Genomic DNA, 24,560 nt, shown 5'->3' with positions numbered 1-24,560 from the left:
ACAAGGCATAGGGGGCATGTTGGAAAAGGCTGTTGATAACAAGGGATAGGGGGATGGAACTAATTGATATTCTTGGAGAGGTTGGCCCCTCTAGGTTTCAGGATATAATCTGGCCTAGGAACCCATCTGGAGGTTGTAAATTTCTGGAAAGTAATGCCAGTATGTGAAACTTTTGTAGAATCTCAGACAGAGCCCTAGGTGTTTTTTAGGGTTAACAGGAATGGTCTTGGTAGGGGTTTGGCAAACTGTGGTAGTTAGCAGTATCTAGATAAAGCTTACATAAGAGTAGCCTCCAGAATAGTCTCTCTGACTCTATTTGAACTCTCTTAGCCATGACATCTTATTTTGTTACTTTTCTTTTTTCCCCCCTTTTGGTCAGGAAGGCATTGTCAATTCCACTGTACCAGGGTCAGGCTTGTCCCTGGGGGTGAGGTTCTACGTTGCCAGGATTTTAATCCCTGAATGTCCCACATAGCAGGGAGAGTAATGATTTTACTTGCAGAGTTGGGCTCAGAAAGAGAGAGAGGCCACATCTGAGCAACAAAAGAGGTTTTCTGGACAAAAGTTTCATTTTTTAATTTCATAGTTTATACTGATCCAAAGGGCTTTTAAAAATGTTATGAAAGCAAACATTTCAGCTGATTTTCCTTCTCCTAAGAGTATAACAAATAATGTCAGAGAAATCTTAACAAAGAGCCAAAAGGCTACTTTCCTCCCAATCTCAGAACTAATTATACTCAAAATCTCTTGAAATATTAAAAGGCAAATATGGCTACATACCAGATTCCCTATGAGAAAAAACATAATTGAAACCTTGGAATTTAAGTCAATGAGTCATGTTAATATGAAGTTCACAAATGTGCCTTTTCAACCTTGGCAGTCATTTCTTGTATACACGTTAACTAAAACAGAATCATGAACTTATCCTTACTATATGTATATATTTCCTGGAAAGGGGTCAGTTGATTAAGTGAACTACAACCTGGTAAACTTTTTCTGTACATTATTATAAAATTAGTTTATAGTTTGCAGTGCTTGTTAAACTAATAAAGATCCCCCATCATCTTAAAAATGAGGAAAAACAATTCACCTTCAGAATAATGAGAAGAAACAAACCTTACTTCTTTCTCTCATCCAAAATAAGTTCAAGAATTAATTTTTTTCCCCAAATTCTACTCCAATAAAAAGTTGCCTCTTAATTTCCAGGGAAATTATTTCTTGGCCTTTAGTAGATATTCAGTAAATTCTTACTGATATACAATTTGGGAGAATTTAGAGAAGATTATTTTCTAGGAGTAAAGCTTAATTTTATGTCAGAAAAGTGGCCTGTGGGGAAAATGATCAATGCTGGTGTGGCAATCCTAGGTTTTGCTGCAAAGCAACACTCAGGAAGAGGGACCAGAGGCTGGGCTCAATTCTAAGGATAAGCCAAACAGCACATCTATTCATTCAAACCACCCTGGCATAACTCTGTCTCCTGCAAAACACAGCAAGTGCTGCAAGCACTAAGGATAGAGATCCTAGCTTGCTGTTCATAAAGGAATTCTATAAAGGGAATCTTTGTTCTAAAATTAGTAGATTGCCAGATACTACAGTAACTTTAGATCTGAAAGGCATGCTCACCCACCTTAAATATCCTTCTTTTGCTATCAATTCATTCAAAACAAGTGTTTGAACACTCTATACCCTGGAAATTTGCAACAAGTGACATATTGCAAACGCACATTTTTAAGATGAAAAAATAAAGTATCTATGGAGTATGATATCAGAAAGTATAAAGCCTTTGTTTTATCTAATGTGCCTTTCTAAAACTGAGAAGTTGAGGTACAAAGATAGAGCTTTTGATATTATTTTTGCAATCTTTTCTTCTTTTTAAAAGCAACAGTAATGAATGAAATTTTATTGACAGAAATGTTTATCAAACTAACTAAACATGGTTGCATTCTTAATCCATACAATCCTTATCACAACTGTAAAAATGTGCACACTTCAAATACTGGTAAATTGCTTCAAAATGCAATTCTTGCCAAGTTTTTTGTAGTTTATTGACAGTTCAGGCTTAGAGTCACTGGACTTAACAAGACATGAGAAAGAAATCACCAATTGGCTCAGAAAACTAAAACATTCATTTCAAAGAACAGAAAATGAAGCAAAGCAAGGATATTCTAAAATTTCCAGCTTACAACAAGTATAACTTAAACAAAACCCAAAAGTTTTATTGAAGTAAAAATGCATTCAATCAAAAAACATTTAAAATTCAACAGGATCATTTCTATATTCATTCTGAGAACTAGTATAGTAAGACAAGTAATTCAAGAATGTCCTAAGCTGCTTTCATTAGCCATCATTTATGGAATATTCCATTAACCTTTTGATACTATTACAGACTTAGAAGTTAATATGGCATGACTTTACAGACTCACTAGTTAACTATGATTTTTATTTTAACCCTGGATATTATTGGTATGAAGCTAATATTATCAGTTTTGCTGCTTGTCATTGTTATGGTTCTGAAGATATGGTTAAATTCATCAAGTCAAGGAGATACTGAAATATTCATAATCCTCAAATATAGTGGGTAAAAATCCAACTTAAGTGTTAAAACTTCTAATCTAGAGATTTTTAATAGTAATCTGTTTCCACGGGTAAAACACTCTGTCTGGCATTCTTGTACACAAAATCTACTGAATATGCAGGTTATCATAAGTCTAAAATATTTCTTTACCATTCCCTTTGATTTCTTTGTTCTTCACAAATTCAATGTGAGTTATGAATTGCTTTTCAATGACATTGTGCTTTTTAGAAAAATCAATAAAGTTGAAGCATAATCAGTACTAATCTTTCTCTTTATTACTATAGCATAACCTAATTTTTAAAAAGCAAAAAAAAATGACCCAAAAGGCTTTTCAAATACGTTTGTTAAAGCGAATATTTCAGTTGGTTTTCCTTCTTTAAAGAGTAAAAGAAATAAATGTCAGAAGAATCTTAACAAGGAGCCAAAGAAAGTCCCTTTCCTCCCATCCTCACAGTATTGGAATTTTAATTCACAGTTTGAGTTCACCTATTCAACCAACCTTTTTGGTAAAAAAAAGTCTTAACTATAGACTTCTAATAGAGAATCTAACACATAAGGTTTTCATTCTTATGTTTTTGCCATAACATAAACGGCATATGTTCATTTTGATAATAAGCATAATTGCCTGTTTATAACCTTGTTTTGGAATAATCCCTGAAAAAGACCTTCACAGACTCTTAATGTATCATTGTCCTTCTCTCTTCCTTCTAAAAGGACCTTTCTTCATTGGCTCAAACATTACTGAAGAACCTTCAATGTGTCACACACTCTTTCCTCAAAGACAAATAAGAGGAAAGCCCTGTTTTTTCAAGAGTCCCCAGTGTAACAATTTTATCTGATCTTATTCATTTCATTTTGCTTTGTCTTCAGATTAAAATCCTTCAATTTTCTGCCCTACAACCACAAACTCGGCTGAATCCCCATTCTTCCGACTCTATTCAACTTCCTGCTCCCTTATCCCAAGCTATACCATCTCCATAAGGATAATAAAATATCAATTATTCCCTTTTTCGTCCTTTATTTCTGAATTAACATGGTACTGTCCTGGTCAAAACACTTAGCACAACTGCTATATTTACTACATTCAGTCACCTACTAGTCATTGAATACATCCTACATACGAACCCCTAGCCCAGGTGCTGAGAATACAGAAAAAACCCTTGCCTTCATGGAAATTCCCCTTTTGTTTAAGTTAGCAACTAAAGAATCTTAATGATAATTACCTTCACAGACAGTGCCTTGCACACCTATCATACAAGTTTATATACTCATTTAATTCATTCAATACATGTAAGTGATTATGTGGCCTGTGTGACAAGGAAAATCTCAGAAAGGAATGTTAGCCATGCTAGCTATTCCTTTATCCCTTCCTCACTTCATTTTTTTCTTTTCACAAAAGTCAGTGGCAAGAAAAACAGCAATTATAGTTTATAGTGAAGTGAGCTGGCAGGCGGGGTATTCTGAGGACAAGCAGGATTCTTTGTACACCTATCTGCCTGTGACCTCACAATAACACTTCTGTAGGTGCAGAAAGAGTCCTACAGCTTAAAATAACAAATGCCACAGCCTGTAACTCTTAGCCCCGGGGTTGTCTATTGTGCCACTCCCAACTACAGTGTTTCTCGAAAAGGAAAATGGCCCATTTTAGGCACAGTTAAGTATGATATTCTCTCTCTCAGGTAAACTCTGACAACACTGTTTCTAACAGCACAGTATTTGATTTTATGCAGAAACAAGTGCTTACGATTATAACTGCAAAATCTCAAAATTAATCCAACTATGAGTACAGTACTATATCCTAACACAACAGATAAAATCAAGACGAATTAATTCTAGTTGTCATTCATTATACATAAAATGCTTAAAATATAGAATTTCAGCAGAAGAAAGCAATGATTTTTTATTAGGCTTTACCTTTAAGAAACATGAAAAATAGTAAAGAATTGTATAATTCCTATGTATATTATAATACCCAGCATACCACAGATTAAGTCACCCTGTCAATTGAAAAAGCATATTGAATTTAATAACACATCAATGCTGGTTTGAAAGGATTTATATACCCTAGGAAAGCCACGTTTTAATCCTGATCCAATCTTGTGAGGGCAACCATTTCTTCTAATTCCTATTCATGATATAGGTTGGAAACTTGATTAGGTTATCTTCACACAGATGTGATCCACCCAATTGTGAATATTAACCTTTCATTAGAAATGTGACTCCACCTACTCCGGGTGGGTCTTGATTAGTTTACTGGACTCCTTTAAAAGAGGACGCATTTGGAGAAAGCTTCAGAATGACCAGAGAGTAACAGAAAGAGTAAAAACTACAAGAGCCCATGCAGCCAGACACCTTTAGAGATGAAGAAGGAAAATGCCCCTGGCGTTTTCATGAAACAAGAAGCCTGGAGAGAAAGCTAGCAGACATTGCCATGTTTGCCATGTGCCTTTCCAGTTGAGAGAGAAACCCTGAACGTCATTGGCCTTTCTTGAGTGAAGGTAACCTCTTGTTGGTGTCCTAATCTGGACACTTTTATAGACTTGCTTTAATTGAAACATTTTCACAGCCTTAAAACTAAAATTACCTCCGTTTAAAAGTCATTCTGTTTCTGGTATATTGCATTCCAGCAACTAACAAACTAGAACAGGGGATATTAAACAAAAATTCATTTAGTAGACAGTATTGGTGAAACATATCAAAGAACATTTCCCAATTTGGAAAAAGTTCAAAGGAGATCCAGGTTATCTTTAGAATGTCAGAAATGATTATCTTGAAACTACAATGGATTCCACATCTGTTCAACTACTTCACTAAATGCCTACCTACTTGTTTATCCCCAAATTGCTGACATCCATTGATTAAGAAATAACATTTATTCCCATGAAGGAATTTCATCACTCACACAGAAATTACTCAAATGGGGGATTACCTGAACCAACCTGCATCTATTCACTAAAACTCAACATCTCTGGACTAGGGGAGACATACCACCTGATTCCAAGCTACCTGGTCAAAGATTACATACCACCTGATTCCAAGCTACCTGGTCAAAACAAGCCTAACCAATAGTACAGCACCCTTTTCCATAGCAAGGTTTTATTCATTCATGAGTCAGGCAACATGGCCAACTAAATGAGGATGATGTCTCTATTCTGGTGTGAAACAAGGAAATGAGGAAAAATCCAGTCTCTGAGCTCGTTAACCTTACATACAAATCCCCTTTGTAATGATTTTCTATATAGGCATACCTCATTTTGCTGTGCTTTGCTTTATTGTACTTTATAGATATTTCATTTTTCATAAATTGAAGATGGCAACCCTGCTTCAAACATGTTCATCATCACCATTTTTCCCATAGCATGTGTTTACTTCGTGTTTCTGGGTCACATCTGGTAATTATCACAATATTTCAAACTTTTTCATTAGTATTATATTTGTTATGGTGAGCTGTGATTAGTGATCTTTGACGTTACTATTGTAATTTTTTTCGGGCACCAGGAACCACAATTATGTAAGGCTGCAAACTTAATGGATAACTGTTGTGTGTGTTCTGACTGCTCCACTGACAAACTATTCCCCACCTCTCCCTTCCTCTCCTCAGGCCTTCACATTCCCTGAGACACAGTAATATTGAAATTAGGCCAATCAATAACCATATAATGGCCTTAAGTGTGCAAGTGAAAAGAATGGCAAATCTCTCACTTTAAATAAAAACTTAGAAATTATTATGCTTAGTGAACGTTCTCGTTTGCTAGTTTCCAGAATGCAATATACCAGAAACTGAGCAGCTTTTAAAAAAGGGGAATTCAATAAGTTACAAGTTTACAGTTCTGAGACCATGAAAATGTCCCAATTAAAGCAAGTCTATAGAAATGTCCAATCTAAGGCATCCAGGGACAAATACCTTGAATCAAGATAGCCAATGAAGTTCAGGGTCTTTCTCTCATCTGGAAAGGCACATGGCGAACACAGCATTGTCTGCTAGCTTTCTCTTCAGGCCTCCTGCTTCATGAAGCACCTTGGGAGGCGTTTTTCTTCTTCATTTCCAAAGGCTGGTGAACTCTGTGGTTTTCTCGGTCTCATGGTTCTATTTGGCTCTGCTGTGGCTTTATTGTCATTCTTAAAAGGCATTCTCTCCAAAAACGTCTCCTCTTTTACAGGATCCCCGTAAACTAATCAATACCCACTAGAATGACTGGAGACATGCCTCCATCTTATCAGGTTTAAAATCTACTAACTGATTGAGTCATAGCTCTGCAGAGATAATCCAATCAAGTTTCCAGCCTATAGTGCTGAATCGGGATTAGAAGAAATCATTGCTCCCACAAGATTGATTAGGCTTAAAATATGGCTTTCCTAGGGTATATAAATTCTTTCAAACAAGCACAGTGAGGAAGTCATGCATAAAACCGAGACAGGCTGAAAGCTAGGTTTCTTGTGCAAGCTAGCCAAGTTGTGATTGCAAAGGAAAAGTTCTTGAAGGAATTAAAAGTGCTACTCCAATGAGCACACAAATGATAGCAAAGTAAAAACAGCTTTATTGCTGATATAGATAACATTTTAGTGGTATGGAGAGTAGATCAAACCAGCTGCAACATTCCCTTAAGCAAAGCCTACCTAAATCCAGAGCAAGGCCCTAACTCTTCAATTTTATGAAGGCTGAGAGAAGTGCAGAAGCTGGAATAGAAAAGGATGAAGTTAGTAGAGGCTGGTTCCTGAAGTTGAAGGAAAGACACCATCTCCGTAACATTAAAAGCCCAAGGTGAAGCAGCAAGTGCCAACACAAAAGTTGCAGCACGTTTTCTAGAAGATCTAGTTAAGATAATTGGTTAAGGAGGTTACATTAAACAATAGATTTTCAATGTAGATGAAATAGCCTTCTATTGTTAGAACTTTCATAGCTGGAGAAGAGAAGTCAAATGTTTGGCTTCAAAGCTCCAAAGGGCAGGCTGACTCTCTTGTTAGGGGCTAATGCAGTTGTAGACTTTAGTTGAGGTCAAGGCTCATTTACCATTCTCAAAATCTTAGGGGCCCTCAAGAATTATGTTAAAAACGAGGATTAAGGAAGGCTTTGCTGAGATCTGAAGGATGAATACCACTTAACTACATGAAAAAGTAGATTTATGCTGAATGTTCTCTGCCTGTGCTCTACAAATAAAAAAAGCCTAGCTGATAGTACATTGTTTAAAACATGACTTATTGACTATTTTAAGCCCATTGCCGAAACTTACTATTCAGAAAGAAAGATTCTTTTCAAAATATTACTGCTCACTGACAATGCATCTGGTCACCCAAGAACTCTGATGGTGATGTACAATGAGATTCATGTTGTTTTCATGCCTGCTAACACAATATCCATTCTGTAGTCCATGGATCAAGGAGTAATTTTGACTTTCAAGTCTTATTATTAAAGAAATACATTTCATAAGGCTATGGCTGCCATAGACAGTGATTCCTCTGATGGATCTGGGCAATGTAAACTAGAAACATTCTAGCAAGGATTCCCCATTCTAGAAGCCATGAAAAACATTTGTGATTTATGGGAGGTGGTCAAAATAACAAAATTAAAAAGTGTTTGACTGAATGAAGCTGCATCTGAACTATAAAAAAAAAAAGTGTTTGGAAGACCTTTATTCCAACTGTCATGGGTGACTTTAACGAGCTCCAGATGTCAATGAAAGAAGTAACTGCAGATGTGGCAGAAAACAGCAAGAGAACTAGACTTAGTCAAGTGGAGTCTGAAGGTGTAAATGAATTACTGCCATCTCAATAAAACCTGAATGGATGAGGTGCTGCTTCCTATGGATAAGAAAAGAAAGTGGTTTCTTGAGATGAAATCTATTCCAGGTGAAGATACTATGAACATTGTTGAAATGAGAACAAAGGATTTAGAAATGACATACACTTAGATGATAAAGCAGTAGCAGCGTTTGAGATGATTGACTTCAACTTTGAAAGAAGTTCTATTGTAGGTAAAATGCTATCAAACAGCATCAAATGCTACAAAGAAATCTTTCTGAAAGCAAGAGTCAATCAATGTGGAAACTTAGTTGTTTTAAGAAATTGACAGTCACCCCAACTTTCAGCAACCATTACCCCAATCAGTCAGCAGCCACTGACATCAAGGAAAAACCCTCCACCAGCAAAAAGATGACAATTCACATGAAGCTCAGAAGATGATTCACATTTTTTAACAGTACAGTATTTCAAAATTAAGGTATGTACATAGTTTTTTACATATAATGCTACTGTACACTTAACAGACTAAACTATAGTGTAAACCTAACTTTTATATGCACTGGGGAACCAAAGGATTAATTTGACTTGCTTTACTGTGACATTTACTTTATTGCAGTAGTCTGGAATCAAATCTGCAATATTTCCAGGTTATGCCTGTATTCCCCTTATAGAGAGACACATAAGATTCAAGTGTCATAACTACAGCTTGCAGATAAAGGCTCACAAGAGTAGAAAAGATTAAAAGATAGAGTTATTTTGACATGCATTTAGCTAAAAATTCACTATCTGTTAGAATGTTAATCAGTTGTTTATCTTCTTTCTGGAGAAGTTAATGAAATAATTTTCTTTTAAAAAAGGAGTGGTACAGGTTGTATACCTGCAATTTCCAAGAACAAAAGATAAAAAGCAAACAAGCAAAAACAGAACATCATGACAGCTGAATGGTTATTCAGTACTTTTGCTGTAATCCCTATTTTTAATTGAAGTAAAATTTACAACAATATCAGCTACAATGTCTTTAGGACATTTGAAACAAGCAGTGTTTACGGGTGGTGGCAATAAGCGCAAATCTCTGTTCTGAACCTAATCAGTGTCACCCTGCTTCTATTGCACACAAAAATACAATTAAAACACACACACACACTTTTCCTTCGAGGTCTCCTAACACAGACCCTATCATCTATCTGATAATCAATGAACATCCACATGTTAGTTATGTAACTTTGGGCATGTCAATCACCTCTAAAACCCAAATTTCCTAATATGTAAAATGGGATTATTATAGCATCTACCTTAGGGTTACTTTTTATTTTTTATTTTTGGCATGGGCAGGCTCCCGGAATCGGACCTGGGTCTCCAGCTCAGCAGGCAAGAATTCTTGCCTGCTGAGCCATGGCTGCATCGCCCTACCTTATGGTTATTCTGAAGATCAAATTAGTGTATATTAAATATGCCTAATGCCTAACACACTTAAGTACACAAATATTAGCTATATTAATAAACCTATGATTTGGAGAGCATAGCTAAGATTTTTTAAAAATAAGTGTGTTCCACAAAAAATTAGCTCAAGTCCAGTAGGTATTACATAATACCTATAATAAAAAAGGTATATTTAAATATTATATAAATATTATGCAAATATTGTATAAATAATAAAAAAGGGTTCCATAGCCAAGCAAGCTTTGGTTAAGTAAGTTTTTAAAATTGTAAAATACCTCAGGTAATTTGATCATGAAATGTATTCCAGCTCTCAGCAAAATGATCATGTAACCCTGGCGATCTAAGAAATACACTTAGAAAAATATTAGTTAAGACAATGCTGACGACCCATATCAAATAACATCCTCAAGAAGATAATACATGTTCTTCCTACTTTTTCATGTAGTTAAATGCTATTCATCCTTTAGATCTCAGCAAAGTCTTCCTTAATCTTCCAAACTTAATAAAGACTACATTTTCTATTAACATACTTGAAGGATTTACCGATTGATGCCTGTCATCTCTCCCACTAAACTGTCAGCTTCAATAAAGGCTGTGGCTGTGTAAATTTTGCTCAACCCTATATCCTAAGCAACTACCACAATGTTTGGTACCAGATAACAGAGCTGCAATAAATATTTCAATACAGAAATTTCACTACAGCTTTATTTTTCACAGTGAAAAACTGAAAACTCAAATCTCTATTAATAGCAAAATAGTTGAATAAGTTACTATATGTTTATATTATAGAATATTATATAGCCATTAAAAAGAACAAACTTATGTTCTGATGCACCCACTTTACAGAATGAGTAGGAAAAAATACATTTTATCACATATCACATACAATACATATGCACAGTATTTTAAAAGTAATGTCTAGAAACATACATAACAACTTTAGCAGTGGAAAGTCCTGGGAAGCAGAACTAAGAATGGGAAAGGACTTTCACTTTTTTCCTGTTTACATTTTTCCATTGTTTCAATTTTCTTCAACAACACGCATTTTTTTTCAGTCTTTGACAGGTGAATAATAACTTATACTTGATGCTTAGTTTCTATATGTATCCCTATTTCTTAAAAATATTTTATAATGATTCCCACAATAATCCTGAGAGGAAAGTAAGGTAGGAGCTAGTATTAATCCCATTTTGTAGATTAAAAACAGTAAATCGCTTTACATCACGTAGCAAAATAAAATCACCAAACTAGGGCCTTTTCTCTTAGTCCAATGTTCTTTTCATTACACATCACTATCTTCCCAGTAAGGGAAACAAGGGTGCCTTTACAGAATTAGCATTTAAGTACCAAATGACTAAAAGAGATTTAAGCCTAGTTAACCAACCCCCCTTAATAAGTCCTATGATTGACATCCCTGGCCAACAACCACAGGGGTCTCTCTTAAATATCCCTAGTGAAGGGGTCTCAAATATCCCTAGTGAAGGGGAGGCTGCAAAATCCTAGTGCATACTCCTTTACTATTAGATAACTTTCTTATTTGGAGCTGAAATTTCTGTCACTTTGCCCCAGACTTTGACACTTTGGTCTAAGTTTGGCCACTCAGAATGCTACTGAAACATGCTTCAGTCTCTTCTGGACTATATTCAAGTATGTAAAGACAGCTATCACCTCTGCTCTACTTAGACAAAACTTTTCAATAAAGCATCTGTCATGATCTAACTTCTAATTTTCAGTGAAGTCCTAACAAACTGCTTGATACTGAAGGAAAAAGGGAACTATCACGTAAGGCTCCAGTGAAATAATAAGGCACAAGTAGTGAATTGTTCCTGCCACTCTCTAAGGGGAGTTATAGAGACTCATGCATCTCTTAACACTCCTTTGCTAGATGTCATCGAACGAACAGCTTTTGGGGGTAAACCATAGTCATGACCCTGTGGTCAGATGCTTCTCACAAAATCCCAGCTTTACTAGTTGCACAAAGTTGGTTCAAGAATATACTATAAACACAGCCAAATATTAGTTACCCATTAGACACATGAGCAATCAACCTAATGATCTTTCCTCAGTAAAGCATTTCTTGCAGTTTCTGTCAGAATTTCCCGTAGGCCCTGGTGGCCCTATGGACTGAGAAGCAAGATTTATTCACAATTTAAAGAAGGGAAAACAATTAAAAGTCAATACAATAAATAAAATGAAATTTTTAGTGTCTGAACCTAAGAACTGTGAAAACATTTAAAACCACAATGACATGGTTGTTAGACAACACCAAAAAGTGCACAATAAAAGTACAAGTTCAAGAATTCTACGAACAGCTACACTGTGGATGAATACTTATTAAAAGCGTTTTGTACCATCTGATGAAAAATCATCAGAATCAAAACCTTGTGGAAAAACGTAGAGCAATGAAAGTCTTCACAAGTGTTGCTCAAGATTTTCTTTCTGAATATCCTCTGGACCTAAGAAGGGGAAAGGAGAGGTCCTCTGAGCACCCAATTTAAAATAGCCCTCATTCTTCTTTACAGAATTCTTTCCCTTCATAAGCATTTATCACAATTTATAATTATATATTTTTCTACTTGCTTTTATTGTCCATATCACCCAGAAAACTAGAAGCTCCGTGAAGGCAGAGCCAGTTCTTTTTAATACTGTATACCCATGAGCACACGGCTTGCACATAGTAGGTGTTCATTAAAATTTGGTGTATAAGTGAAGGAAGACAGGAAGGAGACCATAGGTTACCATAAACAGATTACCTTCTTTTCTTAATCAATGCCAGGAAAGTATTTTTTGTATCATCTACAATGATCCACACCTTTCCACACATCATTTCTTCTACCCTCACAACAATCCTAGACGTTTCTTGAGACAAAAGTAAGGCTCAGAGATATTAAATATTAAACAATCTGCTCAAGGCCCACCTCTAGTAAATTTGAACTCTGGTTTACGTGATGTGATGGCTGGCCCCCAGGATATCTTTTGTCTTCCAGAATCTCCTCTCCATACAAGTCATGGAGAGAGGAGGGAAGTCAATAGTTTTAAACAACCCAAGATCTCGGGCTATGTAAGCAATATGAACTTTCTTCCAGCTTACAGAAAATCTGCTAAAGAAGCACATGACTTATAAACAGCAAAATGAACATTTTCAAATTAAATTGATTTTCAAAACAGTTTTACAAAAGAGATAGCCATAAACTGTCTTTCCCAAGATACTGTTGACACTGAAACTGAGACACATTCTCCCTGCAAACCTGCGATTTTGGGCTTTTCCAAACAACAAATAGTGGCTGCATAAACTTGGTGCGAATTTGGAAAAAGTCTTGCCATAATCCTCCTTTTCCTGCTGCAACTATGTGATCCTAATGAGACTGTTCAACAACTCAGTTTCCCCATTTACACCTTAGGTTAGATGAAGGTCCCGTTCACTTCTTTTAACCGCCAGATATGTTTACGAGGAAGCAACATACCCAGATCAAAAAAAAAAAAAAAAAAAAAAAAAGAGCGTGGGAACATCGTTTTAGAAAGGATTGCATTGCAGCCAAGACTCACTCTGGGCTGCGATCCACACTCGCCCTCGCCAACTCCTCGCATTTCCTCTCTCTTTTCCCCCTTCACTGAACCATTCCCTCCTGGAGTCAGATTCAGTGCAACAGGCAGGTTCCTACCTTGGTCTGAACACTCTTATCAAACTTGTCATTTTTGAAGCTAAAGGTATTCTGGTGTCTCTGAGGCCTGGAACGAGCCACATTCCCTTTCTGGGAGCTCATCGCGGAAATCACGATCTCCTCACGCCGGTTAGTGAAAGACGCAGTGCTTAAAAAGAAAGAGGAAAAAAAAGCAAAAAAATCTATGCCACGGAATTTACGCTTCTGTCAATGAACCGGAAGGAATTTTTCTGGCTTAGCAGTCCCCACTCCACGTGACTCCTTGCGGAGGTCAAAGGACATCCTCCAACCCCTCTGGTGCGTCCGGTCTCCTCCACGCGGCCCACTCTCGACCCCTCCCCTTCCGCGTATCCTTTCCCAGACGAGTCGAACAAGTCCCGCTTTCTTCGAAATGAGAATTGCTCCATTGGTCCGAACGTGGCAGTCCATCAAGACTGAGAAAAGGGGAACCTCTGGTCCTATTGGCTCTTCTTTTCCGCAATCCCCGCCTCCTGCCGAGGCTGCTCGGCCTCTCCCGACAGCAGGAGCACTGTCGACTCTTCCGAGCAGGTTGTGATTGGCGGAAGTCGGATTAGGCTGGGCTCTGTCCCGCCCCCCGGCTGCTCGCAGGCTGTAGCCCGGGTCAGCTTTAGCACCTTCCTCCAGTCAGTGACCAACTCCTGGGACAGTGAGGATACTGCTCGTTCCCTCGGTTCCCCGCCAGCCTCCCTTTCGTTGCGGGGGTGAGCCCCGCGGTTGGCAGGCGGAGGAAGGAAGAACAAATAAAGGAGGATTACAGAGAAGAAAGACCAGGCTGGGTCTGGGTGGTGTCTGCAGTGCCAGAAAGAGAGGTGGTGGCTGCAGCTGCGACCACGGCCGCGCGGGACGTGAGGCCCCGAGAGCAGCCGGCGGTGGCGGCGGCGGCGGCCGCTCCAGCGCCTCACGCCGGGGCCGTTAGTCAGCAGAACGCGAGTTCGTGCCGGGAGGCAGGGCCGGCGCGAGGCGAGACTCCGGAGCGCCAGCCGGGCCCCCTCGGGCGCCGCGGTCCTTCCTCGTCCGGGCGCCGGGAGCTGCAGCCGTCGTCCCTCTCCTCGGCCGGGCCGGTTCGCGGGCGGGGAGAGTCGGGCGGCGGCGGGAGCGCGGGTCGCGCCCTCTCGAGGACAGTGTACCGGCAGAGGCTCCCTCTTGGCCCTTTCTTCTTGGCGCCTCAGCTGCGGCCCCTCAGGTGCAGGTGCGTGGGGCCGGGGGCGCTGCGGCGGGGCCGGCTCGGGCTGGGGGCGCTAGGCCGAGAGCCGCAGCGCGGGAGGGACGAGCTCGGGCGGGGGGAGGGGAGCGGGAGGCGTCTTTGTTGTTGGCGACCAGGAGCCTCTCGTCTCCGGGAAAGGCGGGGAAGCCTCCCGCGATAGGGTCTGTAATTTTGAGAGGATTCTCTGATGGTTCGTTCAGTGAAGAAGAGGCAGGAGGGTCTCAGCGTGGCAAGAGGCTGCGGCAGTCTGGGGAGGGTCTATAAACTAGGGGAAGTCTTGAATCTTCCTGCAGGGTTTTTCACTTCCTTTGCATTTCTCCCAGTGGACAGAAAGATGGGGGGGTCGGGTTCACATTCCCCTCCCCCGGCTCACTATGAGATTCGGGGGTGCCTGAAAGCGTTCGCCTCAGTGTCCTCATCTCCGCTTGCCTTGATTTTAGATTGAATCTGCACCGTGCTTGATGATTTGTGAATTCCGGTCGGGCAGTCGGAGAATGCTTTTCCTTTGGGTTCAACTTGAATCTTAACTGTTTCAGAACTCTAGGGTAAGGCTCATCAGGAATCGCTTTTGGATTGGAAAAATTAGAGTTTTTGTTTGAAAAATGTTTAGACTTCGAAACAAAGTTTTATCAGATTGAGATACTGTGTGGAGGGTTTTTGTGTGAAAGAGAGATAAGAGTTTAACCCGAGTGTTTTTTTCTTTAAGAAAAGAAAGTTCATACCTTTGATCCCTGGCGAGATCTCTGCCAACGCCAGAACACACACAAGATTTTTTTAACGATTAATTTGTCAGTATGAGATAGATTTGGTAAGCGAAAGAATGAATAACGGAATACAGAGGGGTGACTTTTAAATTTTTTCTGTTAGAATGTCAAGGCTATTCCTATTTAATACTTTTTGTAATATATAATACTTGGTCGTTAGATGATTCAGTGTTGTTTTTTTAAGACTCCAGTAAATAAAAGAAATATTGGAGATCTTGTGTTAGCATTTGAAACAGCCTAATTAGTCTGAATAGAAAGGTTAGGTACATGTAATCACATTTATCTGTTTACATTACCAGGGAGACTTAAAATGAACTGTTAACATAAAGAGTTTTTCTCTTAATATGTTTATAACAAATTCCCCTGGGTGACATTTGTAACATTTAATCATAGCAAATATTTTGATACTTATCATGAAGGCCTGTGTTTTAATTTGGCACTGTTTATTTTTATTTGGGAATGTGTAGAGGCATTACTTAAAGAAGTACAGTGGTGGTAACCATATTTCAACTTGTAAGAGAAAGAAAATTCCTGTTTTATAAAATGGCTGTTTTGAGATCCAGACAAAAATTAATAGTGCAGTCACCCTTATTTCAAACTCTCTTCTTTCTCTAATGTTAATAAGATTAATTGGCAAGCATAGGGTTAGATTTTTAGCAGGCTAGGCAGTTATAATTTTGTATCTTGGTGTGCAGTACTCTAATTGATAAGTGACTTGTTTCCGTAAGTGTATTTACACATTTTGAAGTTGGTGTGAAATGACAGTTGATAAAGAACTTTCTATTCTTTGTGACAAAACTACCATAAAGCATCTTTGCAAAATAAAGTCTTTAGTAGCTTAATGAATACAAGAACCTAGGTAATTAGTGTCTACTCCAAGTTTTGTCACTGAATTGTACAACTCCAGGCAAGCTGTCCTACATCTGAGTCAATTTCTCCATCTGTAACATAGGGCTAATAAAATGTGCCGCCTGCTTACATAGGAAAAGGGTACTGAGAACCATATAAACAACAGTTTCTTTGGTTATTGATATGTCTGAGTTAAATAAGAATGTTTTTTTAATGTGCTGCTCTTATTTTGTTTTGGTGTTATGAATTTCAATTCCTTGATGAAGAGTTAATATGAAGAAACATGGTTATATTGGGGAGAATTCCTGTCTATATGCCATCATTTAGGAATCGATAACTCAAAATTTCTCCCATGTTAAGGTTGGTGTTATATCTTTAGAATCAGTGATGACAAGAAAATAGTGAATAGCAAATTGACCTGGTTGGTTTATTTACTGGTATATGTCATTTCTAACATCTGAGCTCTTGCTCGTAATTTTCAAAAATTATACTTCTGCCCTTCCTTCCCTGTTAACAGCAACTTAGCACACATTGCTCCAGTTGCCTCTCACATCTCGCCTTACAAGTTAGTCTTGTGAGTAAGAAATTTAGTTTTATAACTTTTTTGCAGATGAAATAGATGAAGCCCACATGAGAAATTAATTGCCTCAAGTTACATAATTAGTAAACAGACCTGAGACTTTTACCCAGGCTTTTTGACTTTCAATCCTGAAATTTTGCTTTTTTAAGCACTTTTTCCAGAAACCACCTGTGTATGTCCAAGAGCTTTTGCCAATGTGGGTGAAATGAGGCATAATATATTATGTATCAGAGACGTATAGTATAGTGAACATTTATGTACCCATCATCCAGCTGAAGAAACACAACTACAAATGAAAATGTTTCCTTTGTACCTTGAACCCCACTTAAATCCCATTTCCTCTTTTCGCCACTCCCAGCCACTAACCCAAAACTGGCATGCATCCTTCCAATCCATTTATTTATGCCTTACCACATCCGTAGCATTATTCAGTTTTGTTTCTATTGTTTTAAGACTATTTAAATATAATGTTATTTGTACCTTTGTGTAGCTTGCTTTTTTTTTTTTGCATGGATAGGCACCGGGAATTGAACCTGGGTCTCGGGCATGGCAGGCGAAAACTCTTGAGTAACATGGCAGCAGTCCTAAGTGATTGTGTGCACATTAAAGTCTAAGAAGCACTGCTGAAAGAAATAGTAGTAGTCACATACTTCTGCCCCAGTAGGTACTACTAGTTCTGAATGGTGAATATAGCAGTTACTGATGCAGGTTGACACAGTTGTGCTGGATTGACAATTCAGATACCAAGAGTGATGATACTTGTGATAGATGATTTTCTGAAATAAAAAACTATTGTTAATAAAGTTTGAACAAAAAGAAAAACACAGTCTTCCTTTTTTACACACTGCTTACATTCTTAAAAATGTTCATCTTTGTTAAAACAACACAAAAATATTTTGTTAGGTCCTGTTTATAATTATGGGCTTAGTCACGCACCCCTCCCCCACATGAATGTACAACAGAATTTTCAAAAGTCATGGGGTATAGGGCAGCTTACCTTTATGCAAGAAGAGTGCCTGGCATCCCTGATCTCTGATAGTTGCGCTCCCCATTCATTTAAAAACTGAAAAGCCCTCACTGAGAGCAAATGCCCTGAGGTAGAAATCTGATAGTAGATTGCTAGACCACAGTGTGTGAGCATCTTCAGTTTTATTAGATAACTGCTATTTTTTATATTCTCTTTATATTCAACAACTGCCATTCCACCTTTTTTTTTCTTTTTAATTTAACTGTTATTTTTTGTCATCCATAATGTTTGGGAACCACTGCTTGGAATAGCCTGGTTCCTAGGTTTCATCTGTGCCTCACGTTCAATACCCATAAAGCATTGTAGAAACTGAGCATTCCCTCTTTAGATATTATTGATCAACCTGTGCATCCTTTTTGTTTCACACTTTGCTTTACATGTTTTTTTAATCACTTTTTCTGGCTAGAATATTTTTAGTGATACTTGTGATACTTTTTTAGTGTTTTTATGGTACTGTAGTGGTTTAACAGAATAGATTTAGATTAAATTTAAATACTCAAATGTAATGTTGGTTTAGGTATAGGATTTATTTTTATTTTCCCAGGAGTTAAAAATGAGAATAACTGAACTTGCATACAGCTAAAGAACAGGGAGAAAGGAAGAATATTCCAAGGTCCTTCCAATCACTGTTCTAGGAACTGGGGTACATGAGTAAACAAAACAAGCAAAGATCACCACCTTCCTAGATCTTGCCACCTAGCAGAGAACCATAGACAAGTTTGCACAATAAATGCAATATACACTACATTAGAGAGTAGTAAATACTTTGGAATGAAAGAGAAGGTTGAGAAGGATAAGGGAAATTAAAGGAGGCTGTTTGTCCTATTACATAGGATGGTCAGGGTCACCCTCATTGAGAGGTGAGAAAAAGCAGAGATAATGAAATCAGTGAGGGCTTTAAGTCTTGGTAGAGTGGACAGAATATAGTCTTTAAATTAAACCTGCGTCCAATCTTTCAAACTTTTCTTATTTGAAAATCATATTTAGATTTGTTGAGAAAGTGTTTTGTATTTATAGAGTGTCCTCATGTTAGAGCGTTAGCTTGTATTATAGGTATTAGCTCATTAATCACTGCACATCAACTTTGTGATGTAAGCATTGGATATGTATCATCTTGCACTTGGAGAAATTGAAGCTGCTAAATCACATCAAGTGACTCAAAGTCAAGGAGAATTTGGATCATATCTGTATTTGGTTGTATTTTTTCCCTTTTCTGATTTTTTTTTTCTTCAGCAATATTGGTAAAATTGATTCTTTTTAAAAGTATTAAAAAACATGTTGCTTATTTTATATTGTTAGATCATGGTCTTTGGAAAATCATTAGGAAATAGGTAGTTAATATTTTAGTTATTAAATAGCTTCATTCTCCCCATGAAGCTTCTCTTAGAGTGACTGGAAAGGTGATATTAGAATTGGTAATAGGTTTTAGAGGTCCTTACACTTAAAAGCACACATATCTGAAAAATACTTTTTATTGTGGTTGGATTAGCGTATTCAGTAAAAATTTATTTATTTGGGGATTTAGCACATTAAAAGAATAGTATTAAAAAATAAATATATGCTAATGTGGGTTTGAATGAAGAAGGGAGGAAATTGAAATAACCTTATTAAAACTTGGTATAGGCAAGTCTCCACTCTAGTCCTAAAAAAACTGAACAAAAGAGGAAGACATTTTCAGCTCGTTATTGCAATAAACTTGTTTGGTTGTTTGGTTAATGGATTTAGATTTTTCTTGTGTATTTTGAAAGTTAAAATAAATTGAAATAGTTCATGTAATAAGCTTTTCAAAAAAATGCCGTCTGCAGATGGTGCAGAAGGTGGCCTAAATACTTTGTTTCTGATTAGTATCCTGCTTTGTGTACTGATAATTTTTCACTGTAGCTCTACCATCATCACTGTCAGAATTAAAAATTATTCTCCACACATCAAAGAAAATGCCATTCAGTAACTTCTGTTGGCAAGTCTATATCTGAAACACTATAGCTTACATTTTGTTCAGCACTTTTTTTCAACAGAGCCCAGTGTCTCTAATTTTATTAAGTAAAGGTTTTTGACCATAGAGGCAACAGTGAAGAGGGTTTTTGGGGTTTTTTTTGTAACGTGTAAAGGACATTCTGATACAAACCCCTAGGGTAGTGGCTTTCATTTTTTATTTGTCAGAATCCATGACTTTTTGCATCATGACCTAATGAGCACACAAGCACACACACAAAAAACTAAAGTTACTCCGAAGAGATTATCTAAATCAGTCACCATGGGTTTGGGCTCAGAGTGGACTTTTTTCCACGAAAAAGAAGTAAAGCTTAAAGAGAGACTGACACAAAAACCTGTAAAAGTTAACGTTTTATTTGTTTGTAGGGAGTTAGCAAGTTGAGGAGGTGTTTACTAACAGAAGGAACAGTAGATGCAAAGACATAGAAGCAATAAAGAACATGTCTCTTACTGAGGAACAACATCTTCAGTAGAATGAGTGAATGGGAAAATGCTCAGAAATAAGCCTAGAGACCGGAAAGAAGGAAGAGTGGAAAGAATTATGTGTGGCATGCGAAGGAATTTAGGCTTATTCGAGGGGATTTATAAGGCTATTAAAAAATTTTAAACAAGAAAATGATACTACCTTGCTGAAGTATGTGGAGTATGGATTTGAGAGATATGAAACAGATGTGAGTGAATTTATAATCTTAAGAGTGGTTGAGCTGATGTGGCTGGGGGGTGGTGTAGAAAATGTATAGGAGATAGGCCTTGACTGAGTAAGAGGAGTGAAGAGGATGATGTTCAGGGTCTAGAGCTTAAGGGAGAAAGGTCTGCATTAGAGATTTCAATTGGACCTCAGTGTTTAAGTGGTAGTTAAAGCCTTGGCTATGAGTGAGCTAAAAAGATAAAGGGAAGACAAAAGAATAACGAAAGTTGTCCTTACAGCTCTGGGTTTGGGTGAGAGAGACAAAAGATAACAAAAGGAAGACAGTCTGTGAGAATGAAGAGACCATCAAAGAAGCCAAGTTTGGGAGTTGGTTTAAGGAATGGACAGTCATCATATAAATTGGAGAGCGAAAAATATCTGTTGCACATTCTAAGAGTCTATCAGTGAGTCTAAAATAACAAGTTAATGATGTTAATGATGTTAGATCAGGATTCATTTGGGACCTGTTGGAAAGAATATTGGGAAGTGAGAAGTAAAGAAATTTGATTCTCAAGGCCACTCAGAGATGGTAGTTAGAATCTGGATATAGATAAAATACTTTTTTTAAAGAGGAAACTCTTATATATGTTTATACACTGAAGGAATAGAACAGAAGTGTGGGAAAGGCTGAAGATACAAGAAAGAATAGGGATAACTGATTAGGTGGGTCACTGAAGATGCTGGAGATAATGGAACGCTCTAGAATAAATGTGGAGGGATTATCATCAAGAGGGAAAAAGGGATCAGGATTTGATTAAGCTGACTTTTAGGGCCCAGAAAGATAATATCAAACACATGCCTGTTCTAAGTAAAACAGTTTATTTTTATTCATTTAGTATGCTAAGAATTTAAATTTAATCCTTCTCACAATTCTGCAAAGTTTACAGATGACAATATTGAGACTAAGAGAAATAATCTGCCTAAAACCACTCAACTACATAATGCTGTGATTTGAATGCATTTATTTCTAGTTCCTAAATCCAGTGGTATTAAAATTTTTGTTTCATGGAAACACTTAAATTTCAAAACAAAGACTATTAATTTTAGGTTTTTCCCAGTAAAATCATTTCAAAAAATAAAATAAAACCTTAATACCTATTGTCATCATTTTATTACAAAGAAAATACATTTTAACATTAGAAAAGTAGGAAGAACATAATCTCAAAACATAAGGCAACCCTTTAAATTAAATTTATTAAATATATTCCACTTGTCCTTAGCTTTTCTCATTTTGCCAAAGGTAAAAATTTTATTACAGACTTGGCACCAGTCCTTGAACCACCCTTGCCAGGAAATAATCATGAAATAACTTTATATGCAAAAATACTGTACGTATTACATTTTATTACAACTTTTAGTTATTGTGTCCAATAGAACTAATAACAGTATTTTTCCTATTTTACTATTTCATGTCATCTTGCTGCAAATTGATTTCTAGGAGTTCTACTTATTACCAAACTTTTGGAAAATTAATAATTAAAAGGAACAGCTCATGAACTATTTTCTCTTATTAATTTAGATACTCTGCTTATTGTTTCTTATGCTTAAGAAATTGCTAAATGACACTTTTCAGAAATAGAACATAAACTTGCTCTAACAGTATTTTTTTGGTGTGTGTGTGGTGGGGTGCATGGTCTGGGAATGGAACCTGGGTCTCCTGCATGGAAGGTGAGCATTCTACTAGTGAACCACCCGTGCGCCCTGTAATAGTGTTTTTTAAATTTTTATTGATAAAACCAATCAACGCACAATATGAACATTCTTTTTTATCACATAGTTGTATAGACATCATCATGATCATTTCTTAGAACATTTGCATTAATTCAGAAAACAAAATAAAAAGAAAACAGAAAAAAAATTCATACATACCATACCCTTACCCCTCCCTCTCATTGATCACTAGCATTTCAATCTAAATTTATTTTAACATGTGTTAAAAATAAAAATAAATAAATAAATAGGTTTATTTATTTTTAACCCATCTGTTTTACTCATGTGTCCACAAGGTAGATAAAAGAAGCATCAGACACAAGGTTTTCACAATCACACAGTCACATTGTGAAACTTACATCATTGTACAATCATCTTCAAGAAACATGGCTACTGGAACACAGCTCTACATTTTCAGGTAGTTCCCTCCAGCCTCTCTATTATGCCTTAACTAAAAGGTGATATCTATTTAATGTGTAAGAATAACCTCCAGGATAACTTCTCAACTCTGTTTGAAATCTCTCAGCCATTTACACTTTGTCTTCTTTCGCTCTTCCCCTTTTCGATCGAGAAGATTTTCTAAATCCCTTGGTGCTGAGTCCCAGCTCATTCTAGGATTTCTGTCCCACATTGCCAGGAAAGTCCACACTCCTGGGAGTCATGTCCCACACAGAGGGTGGTGAGTTTGCTTGTTGTGTTGGCTGAGAGCAGCCACATCTGAGCAACGAAAGAGATTCTCTTAGGGGTGACTCTTAGGCCTAATTTTAAGTAGCCTTAGCCTGTCCTTTGCGGGGTTAAGTTTCGGTTGAGCAAACCCCAAGATTTTTGCTATTGAATTGGTTGTCCCCGCTGTTTGTGAGAATATCAATAAATTCTCCACTTGGGGAAGTTGAATTTTCCCCCTTTCTCACCATTTGCCCAAGGGGACTTTGCAAATACTTTTTTATTCACTGTCTAACTGTATTTTTGTACCACTGTTTGCCACCCTACTCTCTCCTTGTTTTGGAATATTTATGCTGTATGAATGAATGCATTTATTTATTAAACAGCCTACATCTTTAACCTACATGTGGAACTAGTTTTAGGCTTCCTACTTAGGAAGGACTGAGCTAGCTTGCATGTTCTCCTGTTTAAGTCTGAAGTTGTGCTTGAGGAAAATAATGAGAGTAATACAGGAGAAATCAGTATTCAAGGATTTACAACCAATATTCACCTTTACTAAGTCCTGGAGAATGTAGAATGGTTAGAAAAGCATAACTAATATCCCTGATGTTGTGAAAGTAGAAAAGGGCAGAACTTGGGTTCTTGCCATCGGATATCCCAGAAATTGGGTCGTTCAGGTTTGAAAGAGGGAAAGCTCTACCAGCTGAAGGTCTGAGGCAACTGCAGTTGACCACCTTAATTAAAAGGCAAGGCAGTCTCTATAAGCCAATTCCGTAGGTGAACTCACTACTCTCCCCACCACGTGGGACATGACTCTTGGGGATGAGCTGGGATCAGCATCATGGGATTGAGAAAGCCTTTTTGACCAAAAGGGGGAAGAGAGAAATGAGACAAAAAGCAGTTTCAGTACCTAAGAGCTTTCGAATAGAGCCCAGAAGTTATTCTGGAGGTTGTTCTTATGCATTATATAGATAAGACTGTTTAATTTTACTGTATTAGAATGTCTAGAAGGAAATACCTGAAACTGTTGAACTGTATTCCAGTAGCCTTGATTCTTGAAGATGATTGTGTAACTGTATAGCTTTTACAGTGTGACCATGTGATTATGAAAACCTCATCGCTAGCACTCCCTTTATCCAGGGTATGGACAGATGAGGTAAAAAATAAGGAAAAATAATAGTTGGGGAGAGGGGGCAGCAAGGGGTAAAAAAAAAAAAGATTGGGTAGATTGCAATACTCAATGAGAGTGAGGGGCAAGGGGTATGGGATATATGAGATTTTTCTTTTTTCTTTTTCTTCTTTTTCTAGAGTGATGCAAACATTCTAAAAATAATCATGGTGATGAATGCACAACTATGTGATATTGTGAGCCACTGATAGTATACTCTGGATGAACTGTACAGTACTGCATCTAGATATGTACTGCATGGAGATATCTCAATAAAATTTGTTTAAAAGGCAGAGCAAGCCCTTTTAAGGGCAAAATTGTTACTTTTATAACATTGCTAGGGTATTGATACTTTATCACTTAGGGACATGCTGTACCTGGGGCTCCAGAAGCAAATAATGCACTTATTTTAAATGCCCCAGGAAAATTCAGGAAAGTAAATTCTTACGAATAGCACACATTTCAAGAAGCATATTAC

The 24,560-nt window shown here is 37.4% G+C and overlaps 2 protein-coding genes across 7 annotated transcripts in view; one reads left to right on the top strand and one right to left on the bottom strand.

Moving 5' to 3' along the window:
• The window catches only part of C2H9orf85 (chromosome 2 C9orf85 homolog), a 69,268-nt gene extending 54,944 nt beyond the window's left edge, over nt 1-14,324 (bottom strand). The window contains exons 1-2 of one of the 4 annotated variants that reach the window (XM_077148424.1): nt 13,417-14,324; nt 12,106-12,210 (exon numbers count right to left, since the gene is read on the bottom strand). In XM_077148424.1, the coding sequence (XP_077004539.1) occupies nt 12,106-12,210; nt 13,417-13,518 (207 nt within the window). In that variant the 5' untranslated portion in view covers nt 13,519-14,324. The remainder of the gene's footprint in view (nt 1-12,105; nt 12,211-13,416) is intronic. The other 3 variants (XM_077148425.1, XM_077148426.1, XM_077148427.1) reach the window with 3 other exon arrangements.
• A 133-nt stretch (nt 14,325-14,457) lies between these two features.
• ABHD17B (abhydrolase domain containing 17B, depalmitoylase) overlaps nt 14,458-24,560 on the top strand; it is a 39,284-nt gene continuing 29,181 nt past the window's right edge. The window contains exons 1-2 of one of the 3 annotated variants that reach the window (XM_077148422.1): nt 14,458-14,626; nt 15,082-15,186. The gene's annotated coding sequence lies outside the window, so the exon portion shown is untranslated. Of the gene's footprint in view, nt 14,627-14,753; nt 14,803-15,081; nt 15,187-24,560 lie in introns of those variants that run through there. The other 2 variants (XM_077148423.1, XM_077148420.1) reach the window with 2 other exon arrangements.

This window comes from Tamandua tetradactyla, chromosome 2 (assembly GCF_023851605.1).
Source record: "Tamandua tetradactyla isolate mTamTet1 chromosome 2, mTamTet1.pri, whole genome shotgun sequence".
Taxonomy (NCBI): domain Eukaryota; kingdom Metazoa; phylum Chordata; class Mammalia; order Pilosa; family Myrmecophagidae; genus Tamandua; species Tamandua tetradactyla.
Note: the sequence above shows the minus strand (reverse complement) of the source record. Positions and strands in the feature narration are given on the sequence as shown.